This window comes from Onychostoma macrolepis, chromosome 07, assembly GCF_012432095.1.
Source record: "Onychostoma macrolepis isolate SWU-2019 chromosome 07, ASM1243209v1, whole genome shotgun sequence".
NCBI classification, from domain to species: domain Eukaryota; kingdom Metazoa; phylum Chordata; class Actinopteri; order Cypriniformes; family Cyprinidae; genus Onychostoma; species Onychostoma macrolepis.
This window is the reverse complement of record NC_081161.1, coordinates 24,543,398-24,558,088: the sequence shown is the minus strand read 5'-3', so window position 1 is coordinate 24,558,088 and position 14,691 is coordinate 24,543,398. Positions and strand designations below refer to the sequence as shown.

At 38.3% G+C, this 14,691-nt stretch overlaps 2 protein-coding genes and 1 long non-coding RNA gene across 6 annotated transcripts; 2 read left to right on the top strand and 1 right to left on the bottom strand.

Moving 5' to 3' along the window:
- Nucleotides 1-221: 221 nt before the first annotated feature.
- Nucleotides 222-6,458, top strand: maf1b (MAF1 homolog, negative regulator of RNA polymerase III b). Its single transcript, XM_058782178.1, has 8 exons — nt 222-761; nt 1,411-1,495; nt 3,617-3,748; nt 3,831-3,993; nt 4,699-4,820; nt 4,910-5,029; nt 5,119-5,211; nt 5,398-6,458. The coding sequence occupies exons 2-8, from the start codon at nt 1,413-1,415 to the stop codon at nt 5,420-5,422; spliced, it is 738 nt and encodes a 245-aa protein (XP_058638161.1). The 5' UTR covers nt 222-761; nt 1,411-1,412; the 3' UTR covers nt 5,423-6,458.
- A 911-nt stretch (nt 6,459-7,369) lies between these two features.
- LOC131544143 (uncharacterized) lies at nt 7,370-7,694 on the bottom strand. The gene is made up of 2 exons (XR_009272049.1): nt 7,566-7,694; nt 7,370-7,454 (listed from the first exon to the last, which is right to left on the bottom strand). It is a non-coding gene; the product is annotated as an uncharacterized LOC131544143 (long non-coding RNA).
- si:ch73-174h16.4 (leucine-rich repeat-containing protein 14) lies at nt 7,441-14,635 on the top strand. 4 transcript variants are annotated; one of them, XM_058782177.1, is made up of 4 exons: nt 7,441-7,894; nt 9,208-9,487; nt 11,094-11,945; nt 12,718-14,635. In XM_058782177.1, the coding sequence occupies exons 2-4, from the start codon at nt 9,210-9,212 to the stop codon at nt 13,295-13,297; spliced, it is 1,710 nt and encodes a 569-aa protein (XP_058638160.1). In that variant the 5' UTR covers nt 7,441-7,894; nt 9,208-9,209; the 3' UTR covers nt 13,298-14,635. The 4 variants fall into 4 exon arrangements, with proteins under 4 accessions (XP_058638160.1, XP_058638159.1, XP_058638158.1 ...); XM_058782176.1 differs by having other exon boundaries at nt 7,441-7,982; XM_058782175.1 differs by having other exon boundaries at nt 7,441-9,120.
- Nucleotides 14,636-14,691: the final 56 nt, after the last annotated feature.

Here is a 14,691-nt window from a genome sequence, read left to right as displayed (position 1 = left end):
AATGTTAACATTTAAAAATTTTCCACTGCACAAAAAAATATACACTTTGCAAAGAATTCATAAAAGGGTCAATCGCTCTTTTGACTTGATTTAAATGACATGACCATTTAGCCAATGGAATGTCTAGTACATTTAATTGACAGACTAAGTAGCCAATAGAAGTGCTATATTATTTTCCTGGACACACGGTGGGCGTGGTCATCATCAACGGAAATGTTTGAGACTGCCAAGAGGCGTGGTTTGTACATTGTTTTCGGATACAGAGACTGTTGTTGGATGTTTTCGAGATTTTTGCTAACATAAGACAAGAAATAGGAGACATAATCGTTAGCGAGAGGTCGCAAGTGCTAATTTAAGCATCGGTTCATCAAGTCGCGTCATTTAAACCGACGCTTAAATCGTTTTCAGAAGGTAAATTTGTTGTAGGTCAAGTAAGGGGATGCTGCTGCAGTCGCTGCCTTGGAGCTCGACACAATCGCTGAATTTTATGTTGCGTTTAGTCGAAATAAGAGAAGAGAAAGTAAGAGAAAACGCCTGCAGAATATGTCAGTCTCGACCGAGTCATTTTCACATTTGCTGAATTTACATTGTACAACGTTTTTTTATTGTTGTCCCGCACCGCGCGTAGACGCCAGAGCATTTTAGCTTTTATTGTGTTGTTAGTTGAACAACTCCGTTAACCGAACTGTCTGTGAACCGAACTTACTACTCCATTCGCCCAGATTTGTTTTTAGTTGGAAAGTGGCAGTACAACAGTAAAGGTAAGCATTACAATTGTTACACTACGACATGTCGTCAATACTAAAAACCATAGCTGGTCAGTTGCTGTCGCTGGATGGAAATAATAGAATGTATTTATTCCTAAACCTCTTCGCTCTTTCATAATGTAATTTTGTCTTGTTTAATATTTTATCAATAAAATGTCCCCACTTTAGTGTTTTTTATTTTCACGCCCAGGTCGATTTATAAAGTAGGAAGTGCTTAAAGGGTTGTTGTTGGGGGGAGGGGGACAGGCAGATGGATGTTATGATTGTCTTACAGTTTTCAGATGTAAAGTCAATAAATAATTCATCTTTTAATGCAGTTTTATGGTTGGTTTATTTATTTTATTTTTTTAAATACATAAATACATAATTTTCGTTAACGCACATACTATTTTCTTGTTTATATGGACAATTATGCAGTACGTACGGAAAGTTGTTTTTACGTAACGCGCTGAGTGGGAGTCATTTAACTTATGTAACAAAGCAACGCTACACGCACCCAACTGTTTCCATTTGGGCATCTCCATTACACTGTTTACAACTAGTTGCATTAATAAATTGTTTATATTGTAACCGGTTACTCACACACAATGAAATAAGAGATATTTGGCTTCTGATAAGTATGTGTATGTGTTTTGTTTTCCAGCTATGAAGCTTTTAGAGAATTCCCGTTTTGAGGCATTGAGCTCCCAGCTGTGTGTTGAAACTGGAGATGCTCACATCCTTGGCAGGTGTGAACTTTGGAAATAATTGCAAATGTTTTTTCCTTTGAACATTTTTGAACTCTTAAGAGTTGTGATTTACAAAAATGTGGGTACCGTGTAACACCTGGGAATATAACAAAATTTTAAGTGTTCAGGCTTTGCAAACTCTTAAAGAGAGAGTTCACCTAAAAATGCAAATTTTGTATTTCACTCACCCTTATGTCATTCCAAACTTTGACTTTCAACACTTTTATGTAGTGCTCAATGTATATGTGTTGATCAAAGTTTATATATGAATAAAAGCCTAAATTAAATCTGTTCATCATATAAAGTGATAATTTCTCTTCGGAAAGACTAGAATCAAATCACACTATTCATATCAATTAATCATTATGAATTTTTTCATCTTTAAAGTTTTTGTGGAATGAGCTGTCAATGAGGGGACATAAATTGCCTTAGGTTTTATTAAAATACCTTCATTTGTGTTTAGAATATGAATAAAAGTCATACATTTTAATGAATGACATACAGGTGAGTAAATGGTGACAGGATTTTCACTTTTGGGTGAACTATCTCTTTAAATCATTTAAATGTCTAGAATGAACGCACAGAATAATGAATATACAGTTCTGAAGTATGTAATTGGGTACAAATGGCTCTTTCTGAGTGCAGACTCTGTAAAAAATATTAAGAATCCTTATCCAGTACATACTAACAACTGGAAGATTCATGGAATTCGTTGGTCAAAAGGAGCAGTAACCCTGGATTTAGGTTGCTTTAGATGTCAGGTGTCTGTTCTGGTAAACATCCTGTCACACATCAACATGCACATATTTTGATTCTTCCTGTGGTTATTTTAGTGTCAAAGCGTCATGTGCATAAGTGTTTTAGCTTTTACTCTGCAAACATTAGCATGTTTCAGCTCAGTGCAGGAACCAGCAGAAATAAGAAAGTTGCTGAATTATTATAAATGATAGCAATTCTTATATTATGTCAAAAGAGTGTCATTTTAGCAACTGTGTAGTTCAGTAGTTCTATACTTTTAACAACTTCAAATGATGTCACAGTGCCGTAAGTGATATTGAACCCAATTTATTGGTTTTTACTAATTGTACACTACTTGTTTCTTTATCTTTTGCTGTTAGGTTTAAAACTATATTGTATTGTTTTCTTTCACTTTGTGAAGATGTTATGCAAGGATAAGGGGGTCTGATATACCCAGAGTAAAGACGCGATTGTTGTACCCATGACACAGATTGCAGTGTCCTCTAACACATACCACTGTGGTTATTTAGGGGTGCATGTAAACCCAGCTGAGATTCATATGATCTGCCAGCTTCTTTAGCATTTAGTCTTGTTATTGGATTAGTTTAGAGTACAGTACAGAGAGATCAAATGTGGTATCTCAGAGCACAGATGCCAATACCATTTATATATATCTTTTAATAGTGCTCACAATGGCATCAGTGTATGTGTACAACTTTAAACTAGTGAAGAGCCTAACTAACCAATACATGCATAGTTGCCTTGGTACCATCTCTATTTACTAACAGACACCATCAGTATCTTGTTACAGCCCTACTCTCAAACTGTCTAGTTTGGTGTGACATGTCTTTCTTCAAACTGATCTTTACACACCAGACACATACAGTTTATGATACAGTTCAACCTTTGTTCTCCACCGTTTGCTTGTCTTTCACTGATTTATGGAGCGTCAACGCAGGGCTACAGTGTCCCAAATCATATGATTCTCCTCCGCGTCCTGCTACAGCCTTTGCCCTTTACCTATAAATAATCACGTCTGTGGACTGTTACAGGGACTGTCTAAAGTTGCACAACCTCTCTTGCATAAGCCAGAAAGATAAACACGCACGATATTACCATGTCCTCCCCCCTCGCTCTACATCTGTGACATTTTAGCCAAGCCTAAAAATATAGGTTTGGAAAAGCCCAGCAGTTGAGTTGGGATGATTAAAACATTTTTGAAATCACACTCGGAGTTAGAATTTTACTGCAATACAAAAAAGTTTGTTGTATCTTATATAAATCCCAAACAATATATTATGCCGATATTTGTGTGTGCAATTGTTTGTGTAGTCATTAAATAATCAAGTCAATCCCTTTCTTATTCGTTTTCTCTTTTCCTAGGATTGAGAGCTACTCGTGTAAGATGGCGGGTGATGACAAGCACATGTTTAAGCAGTTTTGTCAGGAGGGGGAGCCACATGTTCTTGAAGCTCTGTCACCCCCTCAGTCCAGCAGCGCTCCAAGCCCTAACCTGTAAGCCTTAACACACAACCATAGGTTTCACCTCGGCTATTGTGGTCACACTAGACAATATCTCTTGTGTGCTTTCTTTTAGATTGGGGAAGAGTGGGGAGGATGGAGAAAACCCACTAAGTGATAAGTGTTGCAGGAAGACCTTGTTCTACCTTATCACCACCCTGAACGAGTCGTTCCGGCCTGATTATGACTTCAGTGCTGCCCGTGCCCATGAGTTCAGCCGAGAGCCCAGCGTTAACTGGGTTAGTATGACTTGTTTCCATTGTATCACAATAATGTTTCTGCTGGGGAACTTTTTATGTGATGTTATATTATTAAATGCCAGGTACAAAGGTTTTTAGATGCACTGTCAAGAACTGAGAAAAGTAAAAAATTCAAGGCAACACTATGCAATCAGATTTATAAGTTCTCTAAATGATTGTATTAATTAGTAACACTCTTTTTTTTTTTTTTTTTTTTTGTCAGTTTTAATTTGTTCACAAATTGTAAAATGTAAAAAAACTTTGTATAGGTACCTACAGCTTTCTTGAAAAATTTCAGTTAGTAATACAGTAAATAGATCTTTTTTTTCATATCATCCTTCAGAAACAAAGATATTTGGGATGTAGATTGAAAGGGTTGTATATGAACCTCAACACTTGACACACTATCCTCAAGAATGGTGAAAATCAACAAATGTAGAACAACAGTAATGACGAAACAACAGCAAAATAAAAAAAAATATCAGCAAATAGCAAAAAATGTATTCATGTTGCAGTGCATGCTGGGAACTCAACATTTAACTTGTTAGTAATAATATACCTCTATGAAATTCTTTGTTCAGACAACTATGTTTGACTAGTTAGGACTAGTAATTCACACATTTTTTGTGAATCAAATGGTCCCATAAACTGTAAAATATGTAGTTTAGTATGATTGTTTCCTAACAGTCTGTTTGTGTCCTCCAGGTGGTTGACTCTGTTAACAGCAGCCTTTGTTCTGCTGTGGGGGAGCAGTTTAACTCTTTAGGACCAGAACTGTGGAATGCCATTGATCAAGAGATAAGCCTGCAGGGCTGTGATATCTATAGGTGTGTGATGAGTAAAGAAATAATTTCTCCCTCATTAAATGTGTTCTGTACATGTATTTTACTAACAGCCATTGTTATGTTGTTTGTAGCTACAACCCAGACCTTGACTCTGACCCCTTCGGTGAGGAAGGCAGCCTGTGGTCCTTCAACTACTTCTTTTACAACAAGAAGCTTAAACGCATTGTATTTTTCACTTGCCGCTCAGTCAGGTCTGTAATCACTCACTGTGCACACATTATAAAAATCATTTTCTAGCCATTTTCTTTTTTCCTCCTTTTTAACATCATGTTCTTTTCAGTGTCCTCAGTAGTTATGGTCGCAGTGGCCTTGACAATGAGTTGGACATGGAGCTGGATGATGAAGAGGAAGTGTACAGCTTCATGGAAGACAGGTGAGATTGTTTTAATGATGACATCTTCATACAATCCATGAGGGTTCTAGTTGTCCTAGACCATTAAATCTGGAAAAAAAAAAAAAACGATTGTGCTTTTTACAATATGTAATAGGTCTGTGAGCCATCTCTATATATGTGTTTGCCATTGTCTTTTAAAAAGGTGTCTCTTGTTCTGTTTTGCAGGTTCCCCCAAGCTCTGTGTGTCTAAAGCTTTCTCAGGGATGACAACCTGCGCTTCAGCCAAAGGGCCTCGCTGTTAACTTTGCACCCAGTTTCTTCTTTCTTTTTTTTTGGAGGAAAAAAAAAAAAACTTTCAAAGCTTTATTTTCTGGGGATTTTCTTAAGTGTGTGTATGTGTGTTTCATTTTTACTTCACTGTGGACTGAAGAGAAGAAAAAAGTTAATTTACCCCTCCCATTTGCCTCTAAAGAAGATCACAAACTGGCTGAGAGGAATTCCAGAAGAGCTGCTGGGACCAGGTTTGACACAGACTCATTTAAGCATTGGCTGAGACCAAACAAAAACCACTGGAAACCAGCTCATCCTAGGAGTGAATGAAAGTCACATTTAGACACCAGCATTTTGACAGTGGAGAATATGAACACACTTTGGAATACAAAGACTGCATGCCTTCTGGATTTGTGCCCCTCTGTTTTATTGGTTCTTCTAATATTTCACTTTTTTTTTTTTTTAGGGCGGGGGGGGGTGTTCAGTCAAATATTTTTATCAAAACCAACTTAACAGGTACTTTTCCCCCCTCTACATATATTTACTGGGATTTAAACCAATGATCCTTGAATTGGTAGTATCATGCTCTAGCAAACGAACTCTAGACATGCTAGACTTATTTTCCTAAAATCTTTATATAAGGTTGAACTATAAAGCTTTTGAACTATAATTCATTTATTTTAGTATACACTGCACTGATTATTATTATTATTATTATTAAATGTCTGCAGGTTTCACTTTTGTTGCTGCAATTTCTTTGGCTTTCTGTAATATGGGCTTTGCTATGAGTTTACCAACTGTTGTTATTTTGGCATACCTGAATGGTGAACATGCAAACCAAATATCGTTGCCGCTCTCAAGGCTGGTGAACCCAAATCTGTCCTTTTTTTTTTTTTTTTCATAACGATGTGAATTTTTTTTTTTTTTTTTAATAACAGCTCTGAAGGAAAATGTGAATGGAAGCTGTCTTGTTGCCAGATAGCATCTGTGACAATAAAAGTACAGGTTAATCACCAGTTTGGCCTTATCTCTTTAATATTCACTTTTATCTCTTCCATTTCAGTGACCGTCTAAATTTTGAATTGCGTGGCAGGGGCAGCTGCCATTTAACCTGCCACCGCCAATTGCGCCCGCCAGTGGCAGCTGCCACCGCTATGTGCGCCTGCCACGTCCCCAGTAACCGCTTGCCTCGCGACCCGTCACCGCTATAGCAAACAGCTCCATTATGGTTTTAAAGGGAGGAATAATCTAGCAAATAGGTAAATAAATGTAGCACTGTTTGTATGTTTATAAGCATCAATCGGAGTGACGCTAAACTGTGGCAGGCTCCTCAGTCTGAATTAAGAAGCTGCGCAAAAATACTTACTGCAGATTTCTGAATGTTTACACTCCGATTGGTGCACATGAGCAAACAGACAGTGAAACTGTACATGTATTTACCTTTTTGTCACTGTACCTTATATTTTATTACTTTTTTAAAATCCATAATGGAGCGCGCGTCCCCCCTGCTCCGATTGATGTGCGTAAGGAAACAGAATGCAACCACAACTCTGCCTGCCCCATATGACACACCCGTCAGATCTCGGCACAGCTGTCGAAGAACATGTTACAGCCAAGGTGAGTTCACTTAATATTTAAAAACTTTTGTTGTTAAATATTGTTCAAGGACCTTTGTAACTAGTACTCTGGTGAGTTTATACAGTGTTTTATACAGTATATAAAAACATTTTAAGTTCACCATTCAGCAACATTGAAACAACAGCTTTATTTATTTGTTTGTTTATTTATTTGTATGTATGTATGCAGAGCTTAGACACCATACTACAACAACACTGGCAAAAAAAAATTTTTTTTAAGAGTTTTAAAATACAGGCTACACATTTGGACTTAGAAGCAAACTCAAAAAGACAGCATATATTAAAAAACACCTTTTGTATTTGTTTATTTTTTACACTTAACCATACAACAAGGCATACAACAGTGTTGCCATCAAAACTGAATCTCAGGATAATCTGTAAAAGAGAAAGATTAGAAGTATGTTTAGGTTTATAAAATACATAGAATGAACATGACTAAAGAGAACATTAAAATCAAGAAAAAAAAAGCCACTTTAACACATTTACTTTAAATGTCGCTTTGTTTGCAAAGCCATTTCTGCCTTTCCATGCATGTAGCTGTAGCCAAAAAAGTTGGTTACGCAAAAAAAGATAGTTATGATCTTTCAGGTCCGTCGTTCTCAAATCCAGGTTCGCTCACAACCAATCAGATTGCTCGGTTACAGTTCAATGTAGTTCAACCAATCAAAAACTTCTTATGTCTGAAGGCTGAGGGTCGTCGGTGTTGTATTTGTTTGCGGGTGCGGGTGCGGGTGGGGTGGCCGGTTTCAAAACAATAAATGTCCCGTGTCGAGGACAGCCCCCCAAAACCCGATGTAACTTGACTGCTTTTAAAAGTAGGTTTTTTTGTTTGTTTGTTGTTGTTTTTTCATTTGTTTTAAATATAAGCCTGCACGTTACGTTTGTCATTTTACAGCCTTGAATGTAAGTATATAAACATAACCTTTACATCCATAACGGCGGATTGATGCATATAAACAAACAAACAAACAGTGCATTTCTACATTTATTTACCTGTTCGCCACATAACTTAAGTTTTATTCCTCCCTTAAGCATAACGGCGCGCAGCCCCAAAGCCAATCGATTGATGCTTATAAACAAACAAACAGTGCATTTCTACATTTATTTACCTATTTGCCAGATTATTACTCGCTTTAAAACCATAATGGAGCGCACAGCGCCTAAGCATCACGCCACCTGTTTGCTATAGCGGTGGCAGGTCCGGTGGCAGGCGCACATAGCGGTGGCAGGTTAAATGGCAGCTGCCCCTGCCACGCAAAAATTTTACCCTTACTGGGAAATACTTTACCTTAATACCTGGCTTTGTGTTTAATCCTGTGCACAAAAACAAAAGAATGTTTTATAACTCTTCTTGAGAACTAAATATTTTGCTCATACAAACTTTGAAAACTTCAGAAATGACTAAGGTATAACGTTAGTGTAACAATCGCTCTTCACAGAAAAACCTGTGTGCTCTCCTTATAATGTAAGATGAACCACTAACAATCCATTTGTTGATCTTAAAGCGATAAAATGTATGTAATGTGAAAACGCAAAACCAATTCTTTCTTGTCAGAAGTTGCAAATCATCTTCATCTATAATCTTTCTCGTGTATCTTGGAATATTTTTTCTGTACATATCGTCGCTGTTATTTGGGATCGTCGCCAAATAAATACGTATTTTTTGCGTCATCAAAGGGCGACTGTTCAGTCGTAAACATCGGGCAAGGAGTCGGAAAGGCATGGAAAAACACTCCAGATATTTAAACCATTATTAAGATTCATCTATATCGCACAGAGTTACATTTTACATGTCCGTTGCTCATGTTCGGCGTGTTCTCAAGCCATAAAGCAGGCATTAATGATCTACAACCCGCTAAAAGCTGAGCATATTAAATCCTATATTTAGGGTTGTAGACATTTAAGACGCTCGTGACATTCAGATGGCTGTTAAACGAGTCTAATTGAATGTAACATGTAGTTAGTATGCGGGATTACAGTGTGATGAGGGAGATCATTTTGTAACCGTTACCTGCTTTCGGGGCATTCTGGAGAAAAAAAGGTTTTACGATTATTTACTCTAATGTTAATTATTCATTATTATGCTGATTTGTAGTAATAATCTCTGATGCTGTCCTCATTTGTGCAGAGATGGTGCTGCCTTTGGTGAACCTGTGTGCTCGGGAGGTGGTGAGAGACCACAGCTCTTCGCAGTATTGGTTGAGTTGTGTGCCGCGGGAGCTCTACCGAGCGTTGCTGGACGCCGCCTTCACCCACTGCCGTCCTCTGGCCGTCGGTGAGCTCGTCCAGCGGTGGCCCGAGCGAAAACTGACCGCTGGAGGCAACAGAAAAGCGGGCGAGTGCCCTCCGAACCGCCTCTGCGTTCAGGCTCTGCTGCTGGCTGTGGTCAGGGGACTGACGGACAAGAGGTACGGATGAGTCTTCACGACGCCTTTCATTTTAATGACAAAGTGAGCCATAAAAAAGACAACCTCAGGATGTTATACATAGAAATTAATTTCGTCATCATAGCATGTGACATGTCTCCGACCTTTAAAGATGAGGAGCAGCATGGATAAATATAGGTAGAAATGTCACTGATGCCCTGCTCCTTTCACCATACTAGTAGTAAACAAGTTAATGAGGCACACATGGATGTCAAATAATATATGAAAAATAGTTGGGTGGGAAGCATGTAATTAAAAGATAAAATATTAAAAATAAATACAATCTATACAATTGCAATTTAAACTTTTCAACCCCCAGAGACTGTAATAATTTACAAATGTAAGCTTTTCTAAAGATTTTTTTAATTGCATCTATAACGGTTAAATTCAAAGTGATCATGTCAATATATAATGTAATGTGTTTAAGTCATGGGATTTTTATTTATTTGTTTGTAATAGAGCTGTTTCATAAGTATTCTTTGGAAACACTATAACAAAACTGAGTTAGCTTGAGCTGTTACACATACATACATTTAGCCCATGCTAATGTTGAGTAGCAAATATGGCCACAAAAGATATAGAGAACAATTTGTTCTATTACATTAAAAGTTTCTAAAGACAGCTGACAGTCTTATTATTGAAGAAAAAGCACAATATCATCCTGGGGAATAAAATGTTTGATTAGTGCAACTGAGATTTAAAAAAAAAAAAAAACTGTTTACTGCCATCCTTGCAAGATGGCCTGATGAAAGGAGGAAAAAACATTTAAATGCAGAGTTCAAGAAGAACACTAGACAAACATGGCCTTCATGTTGGTATATCATGCCGAATGACCCCTCTTGAACAGGAAAACATAAAAGGCAAACTTGAATATGATAAAATTAATTTGGATAGACCTGTGGAGGTCTGGAAAAATGTTTTATGGAGTGATGTGACCAAACTAGAACTTTTTGGACCCATGGATCAGCAGTATGTCTGGATCCAAAAAGGCAAAGCTTATGAGCAGAGGAACACCACCTTCATGTTATGGGGTGCTTTGCTTTTGCAGGAAGTAGAAATCTTGACTTTATGAAGGACATCATGGATTCCTTGAAATATCAGGACAGTTTGGCAAGGATTGTACTGCCTTCGGTGCAAAGACTGAAGCTTGAAGATCAATAGACTTTCCTACAGGACAGCCTTCCCAAAATACATCCAAATCTATTTACGCTTGTTTCAGAGATCAGTCGTAGAATGTTCTTGAGTTCAGTTTCAGATTAAAATCTCATTGAAAATATTTGGTGGAATTTGAAGAAAGCAGTAGCAACGTGAAATCCAAAGATTATCAGTGATCTGGAAGCAAAGAATGGACCAAGATTTCTGTAGAGACGTAACAGAAACTACTAAGCACTTGCAGGCAGCGTTTATTTCATTGAATGTTATAAAGAATAAAAGATTGATTCTGCGCAAGTTTAAATTTGTTTGTATACACAGTGTTTCACAGTCATTTTGTTTTCTCTCTATCACTGTCTTTTTGTGTTGGCTTATATTGAGTCTTTCATATCTATTCAAGCATTATTTACAAGCTCTCATGTCCCTCTCTTACCAGGTGTTGCCTGCAGATGCTGGATCTCAGTGGACTTCAGTGTGAAAATGGGAAAGTTGAGGACTCGATGGGTGGATGGTCCCTCAGCGTTGCCCTTTGCTCAATGGTGCTACAAGCTCGATCTGCTGCTTCCAGGGCTCACAGGAGAGATGGAAAAAGAGGACTGGAAGCAGAACGTGACCGGGGCACCATCAAGCGAGACCGGGGCAAGGTAGGGTGCGGGAATAGTGGTGAAGGGAGTCAGGGAGGACACAGAGTGGAAGCAGTAGAGAAGATGGAGTGCAGAACTAATGAAAGGATGTTTCCAGGAGATGAGTCAGTAAAGGGTGTCAGGAGGAGGATGGAGATCCAGAGAAGAAAGACTTTATCTGAGGGGAAATCAAACACCAGCAGTAATAACAGTAGTTTATGCGACCAAGACTGGGACGAGGTAGTTATGGTCCATGTCAGGGCTGACCTTTTTGTCAATTCCCGTTCCTGGGAGCGTGTCCGTGATGCCCTTAGTCAACCGGGCCCACTGCGGCTCCACTGCCGCTACCTCCGTGTGGAGGAACTCTCAGCGCCCTCCATAGCTTCTTTGTTGGGTCTCTTGCCTCAGCAGGATCTCCTCGGTGTGGACATTCGCTACTCCAGCCTTGGGGTGTCAGGCCTGGCTATGCTGCTTCCACTGTTAGCTCCCTTTCCTCAGCTGCACTCTCTGAGACTGCATTACTGTAACTTAGATTTACAGCGCACGCAGCCGGGCCAGCAGGGGGCACTTCAGGACATGTCTAAAGGACTGGGTTCACTGAAGAGACTAAAGAGATTATGCCTGACTGCACTCCGACTGCCAGGACACCTGCGCTTGCTGCTCAGGTACATTCATACACGCGAGATTAAACAGCTGTGTTTATCAAGTCCACTCATACACTCCTACAACACATACACTTCATTATTTTACTTTTTTTTTTTTTTTGTCCAGATCTATTAAGTTATATATATATAAAATAAAAAATGCAATTAATGCAATCATGAATAAACCTCTTCTGTAAGGATGTTTTAAATTCCTGAATTCAAGTCACCTTTTTATTTAGTGCTTTATACAACAGAGATTGTTTCAAAACATTTTCAGGGTAGAAAGAAACAGAATCAGAGATGGAAACTTCATCAAATATGACAAATCCAAATTCTGCTGTAAAGCAGCTCTAAAAAGACAGTGGTGTCATTATTCAGCTCCAGTAAGTTCAGTGTTTAATCAGTTCAGTTTAACTGCCTAAAGTTTATCAATTATTTATCATGAAGTTCAATTCAGTGATAAGCAGCTTAACTGAAGGCGGTAGTTTTGTTGTCCAGCTTTAGTCAGTTTAATGTTGATTAAATCCAGTTCATGTTGATGTAAAATTCATAAGATTTGACCAGCATGTAGAAAAAGAAATGATAAAACTAATATCATAGAGAGGAGTCCTGGGGGCAAAATATAGATCTATAAATACATGACACTATTTTATATATTTTTGGTATATGTTTAATATTTTAGAGTCATTCATTTGACAGCCTGCTTGAAAATGCATGAACGTTTTTCTAAACCATATGAAAGCAACATTTCTGTGGACCTGGCGCGTTTAAGTTATCTCTCTCTTGTTTGCAGCTCTCTTTCCCAGCCTCTGGAGGTGCTAGAGCTGCCATACCTGTGCCTGACCTCCACTGACCTGGCCTACCTCTCCTGCAGCCAGCATGCGCCATTCCTGAGAGAACTTGACCTGAGTGAGAACTGGCTTGATGAATCATCCTTGCCCTCTCTGCGCCGTCTCTTAGCTCAAGCCGAAAGCTCTCTGTGCCTGCTTTCACTTTGTGGTTGTGGCCTCTCAGACACTCTCCTGGGTGCTCTTCTTCCCTCCCTGTCCTGCTGTCGGGCTTTACGTAGCTTAAGACTGGCCTTAAACCCGCTATCTAGAATGGGACTGCTTTCCCTGGCCCGTACAGTGGCAGGAATCCCTTCTCTTCGTCTGCTGCTCTATCCCAACCCACTGGAGGAATATGAGCCTGGGCTGCCGGCTCTTCCCTCCAGTGCTCAGCTGCTGGATTGGCCTCTGCTAGAGGAGTCTGAGGCCAGAGACTTGACGCTGAGGTTACTAGATGAGGTTCTGAACTTGAGAGGACGATCCCGGGACCTTCTTGTGACCTCTGACCTTCTGAACTATAGCCCAGACTTGACTGTAGATGATTAGGGGGTGAATGTCCCAAAGCTCACTCTCTTAATAAGTGTGACAATCAAAACTACGCTTAAACTAGTACTTTCAGATTGTTTTAACCACTTGTGGTTGCCAAGCTTTTTCAGTAATAGCAAACCTATTATAAAGCTTATGCACACAGTCATATAAAAAGTTTTGCTAGTGGAAACCTTAGCATTATATTGTATGCAGCTTCTCACATGAAGTTATTTTGATTTGCATTTGTTTGCTGTGTTGTGAGTAATGTATGGGTTTTATTGCCTTAAATCATACTGTAATAGGGAAATGTTTATAGCAAGCACCAACAGAAGGAACCAAGACACCTCTTAATTTTTTTTTAAACTAAACTTGTTGGCTCTTCTGAATTTTCTATGCTACCAAAAAAAAATTAACAGCCTGTTTTGTTTTATTTTTGTGTGAATATTTAAAATGTTCAGGTTCTTTGTTGTGAAACGCTTTTCAATCTTATCTGCTTTCTCACAAATCTAATTTAATCTGACCGTGTTCAATGTCTCATGAAGGAAATCAAGACCTAAAGGGATAATTTACTGGAAAATATTTTAAGTAAAATATTTTAATACTTAATTGAATTTGATTTAATACTTTAATAATTAATTTTTATTTTATACAAATTTGTATTATTTTGCCACTGTCAGTGGGTGCGCAGTGTAAAACATCATCAGAAGGCTATCTTGAATGAAGAAGCCCTGTCGCATACAAGTATTATTATTATTGTCTACATTTAATTTACTGTCATTTTCTATTATACTTTGACAAAATATCTTAAGTATTAATATACTGCAAATCGAATCTCGTGATTCAATCTAATTCCAAAACTTTTCTTGAATATTCTTAATACTTTTCTTTTCTCTATGTATTAACTATTCTTCTGTGCAATGGAGGTGTGAATTTTCACATCCCTCACAATTTGATTCGATTACAGTTCGGAGAGGGTAACAATTTGATTATAAAATGACCCTCTGCATCACATCCTCCATAAAATAATTAACAAAAAAAATGGAATAAATAATCTGTCTGTCAGGGAGAGGATTAGGGTTAGAGTTGTTCAAACAGTATATCATGCCATCATTTGACCCCTTCATCCATCCTAAGGACAAAATACCAATACCAATGCCATTACCAATACCTATACAGTTTACTGGGCTGCACAGAATTTGCAAGGCTTGCTCTGCATGGGGTCAGCCCGTGTTTTGTTGCTGCTCCGCACAGCACAACTTCCCCAGCGCTCAAGGTGTCATGTAAAGCAAATTGCTTTTCAAAGCACTAGCGTTCACTCTATATCCTTCGACAATAAAACAACCCATATGTCTCAAACATTCAACTGTCAAGTATGTACTAAAAGACTTCAAGATGATAAAGTTAGTTTGATC

What these genes read in the sequence shown, in the direction of transcription:
- maf1b (XM_058782178.1), top strand. Translation starts at nt 1,413, where the DNA reads ATGAAGCTTTTAGAGAATTCCCGTTTTGAGGCATTGAGCTCCCAGCTG. An exon ending in GAGAGCCCAGCGTTAACTGG is followed by an intron (nt 3,994 to 4,698) that starts GTTAGTATGACT and finishes TGTGTCCTCCAG; the next exon opens with GTGGTTGACTCTGTTAACAG. An exon ending in CAGGGCTGTGATATCTATAG is followed by an intron (nt 4,821 to 4,909) that starts GTGTGTGATGAG and finishes TGTTGTTTGTAG; the next exon opens with CTACAACCCAGACCTTGACT.
- si:ch73-174h16.4 (XM_058782177.1), top strand. Translation starts at nt 9,210, where the DNA reads ATGGTGCTGCCTTTGGTGAACCTGTGTGCTCGGGAGGTGGTGAGAGAC. An exon ending in AGGGGACTGACGGACAAGAG is followed by an intron (nt 9,488 to 11,093) that starts GTACGGATGAGT and finishes CTCTCTTACCAG; the next exon opens with GTGTTGCCTGCAGATGCTGG. An exon ending in CACCTGCGCTTGCTGCTCAG is followed by an intron (nt 11,946 to 12,717) that starts GTACATTCATAC and finishes TCTTGTTTGCAG; the next exon opens with CTCTCTTTCCCAGCCTCTGG.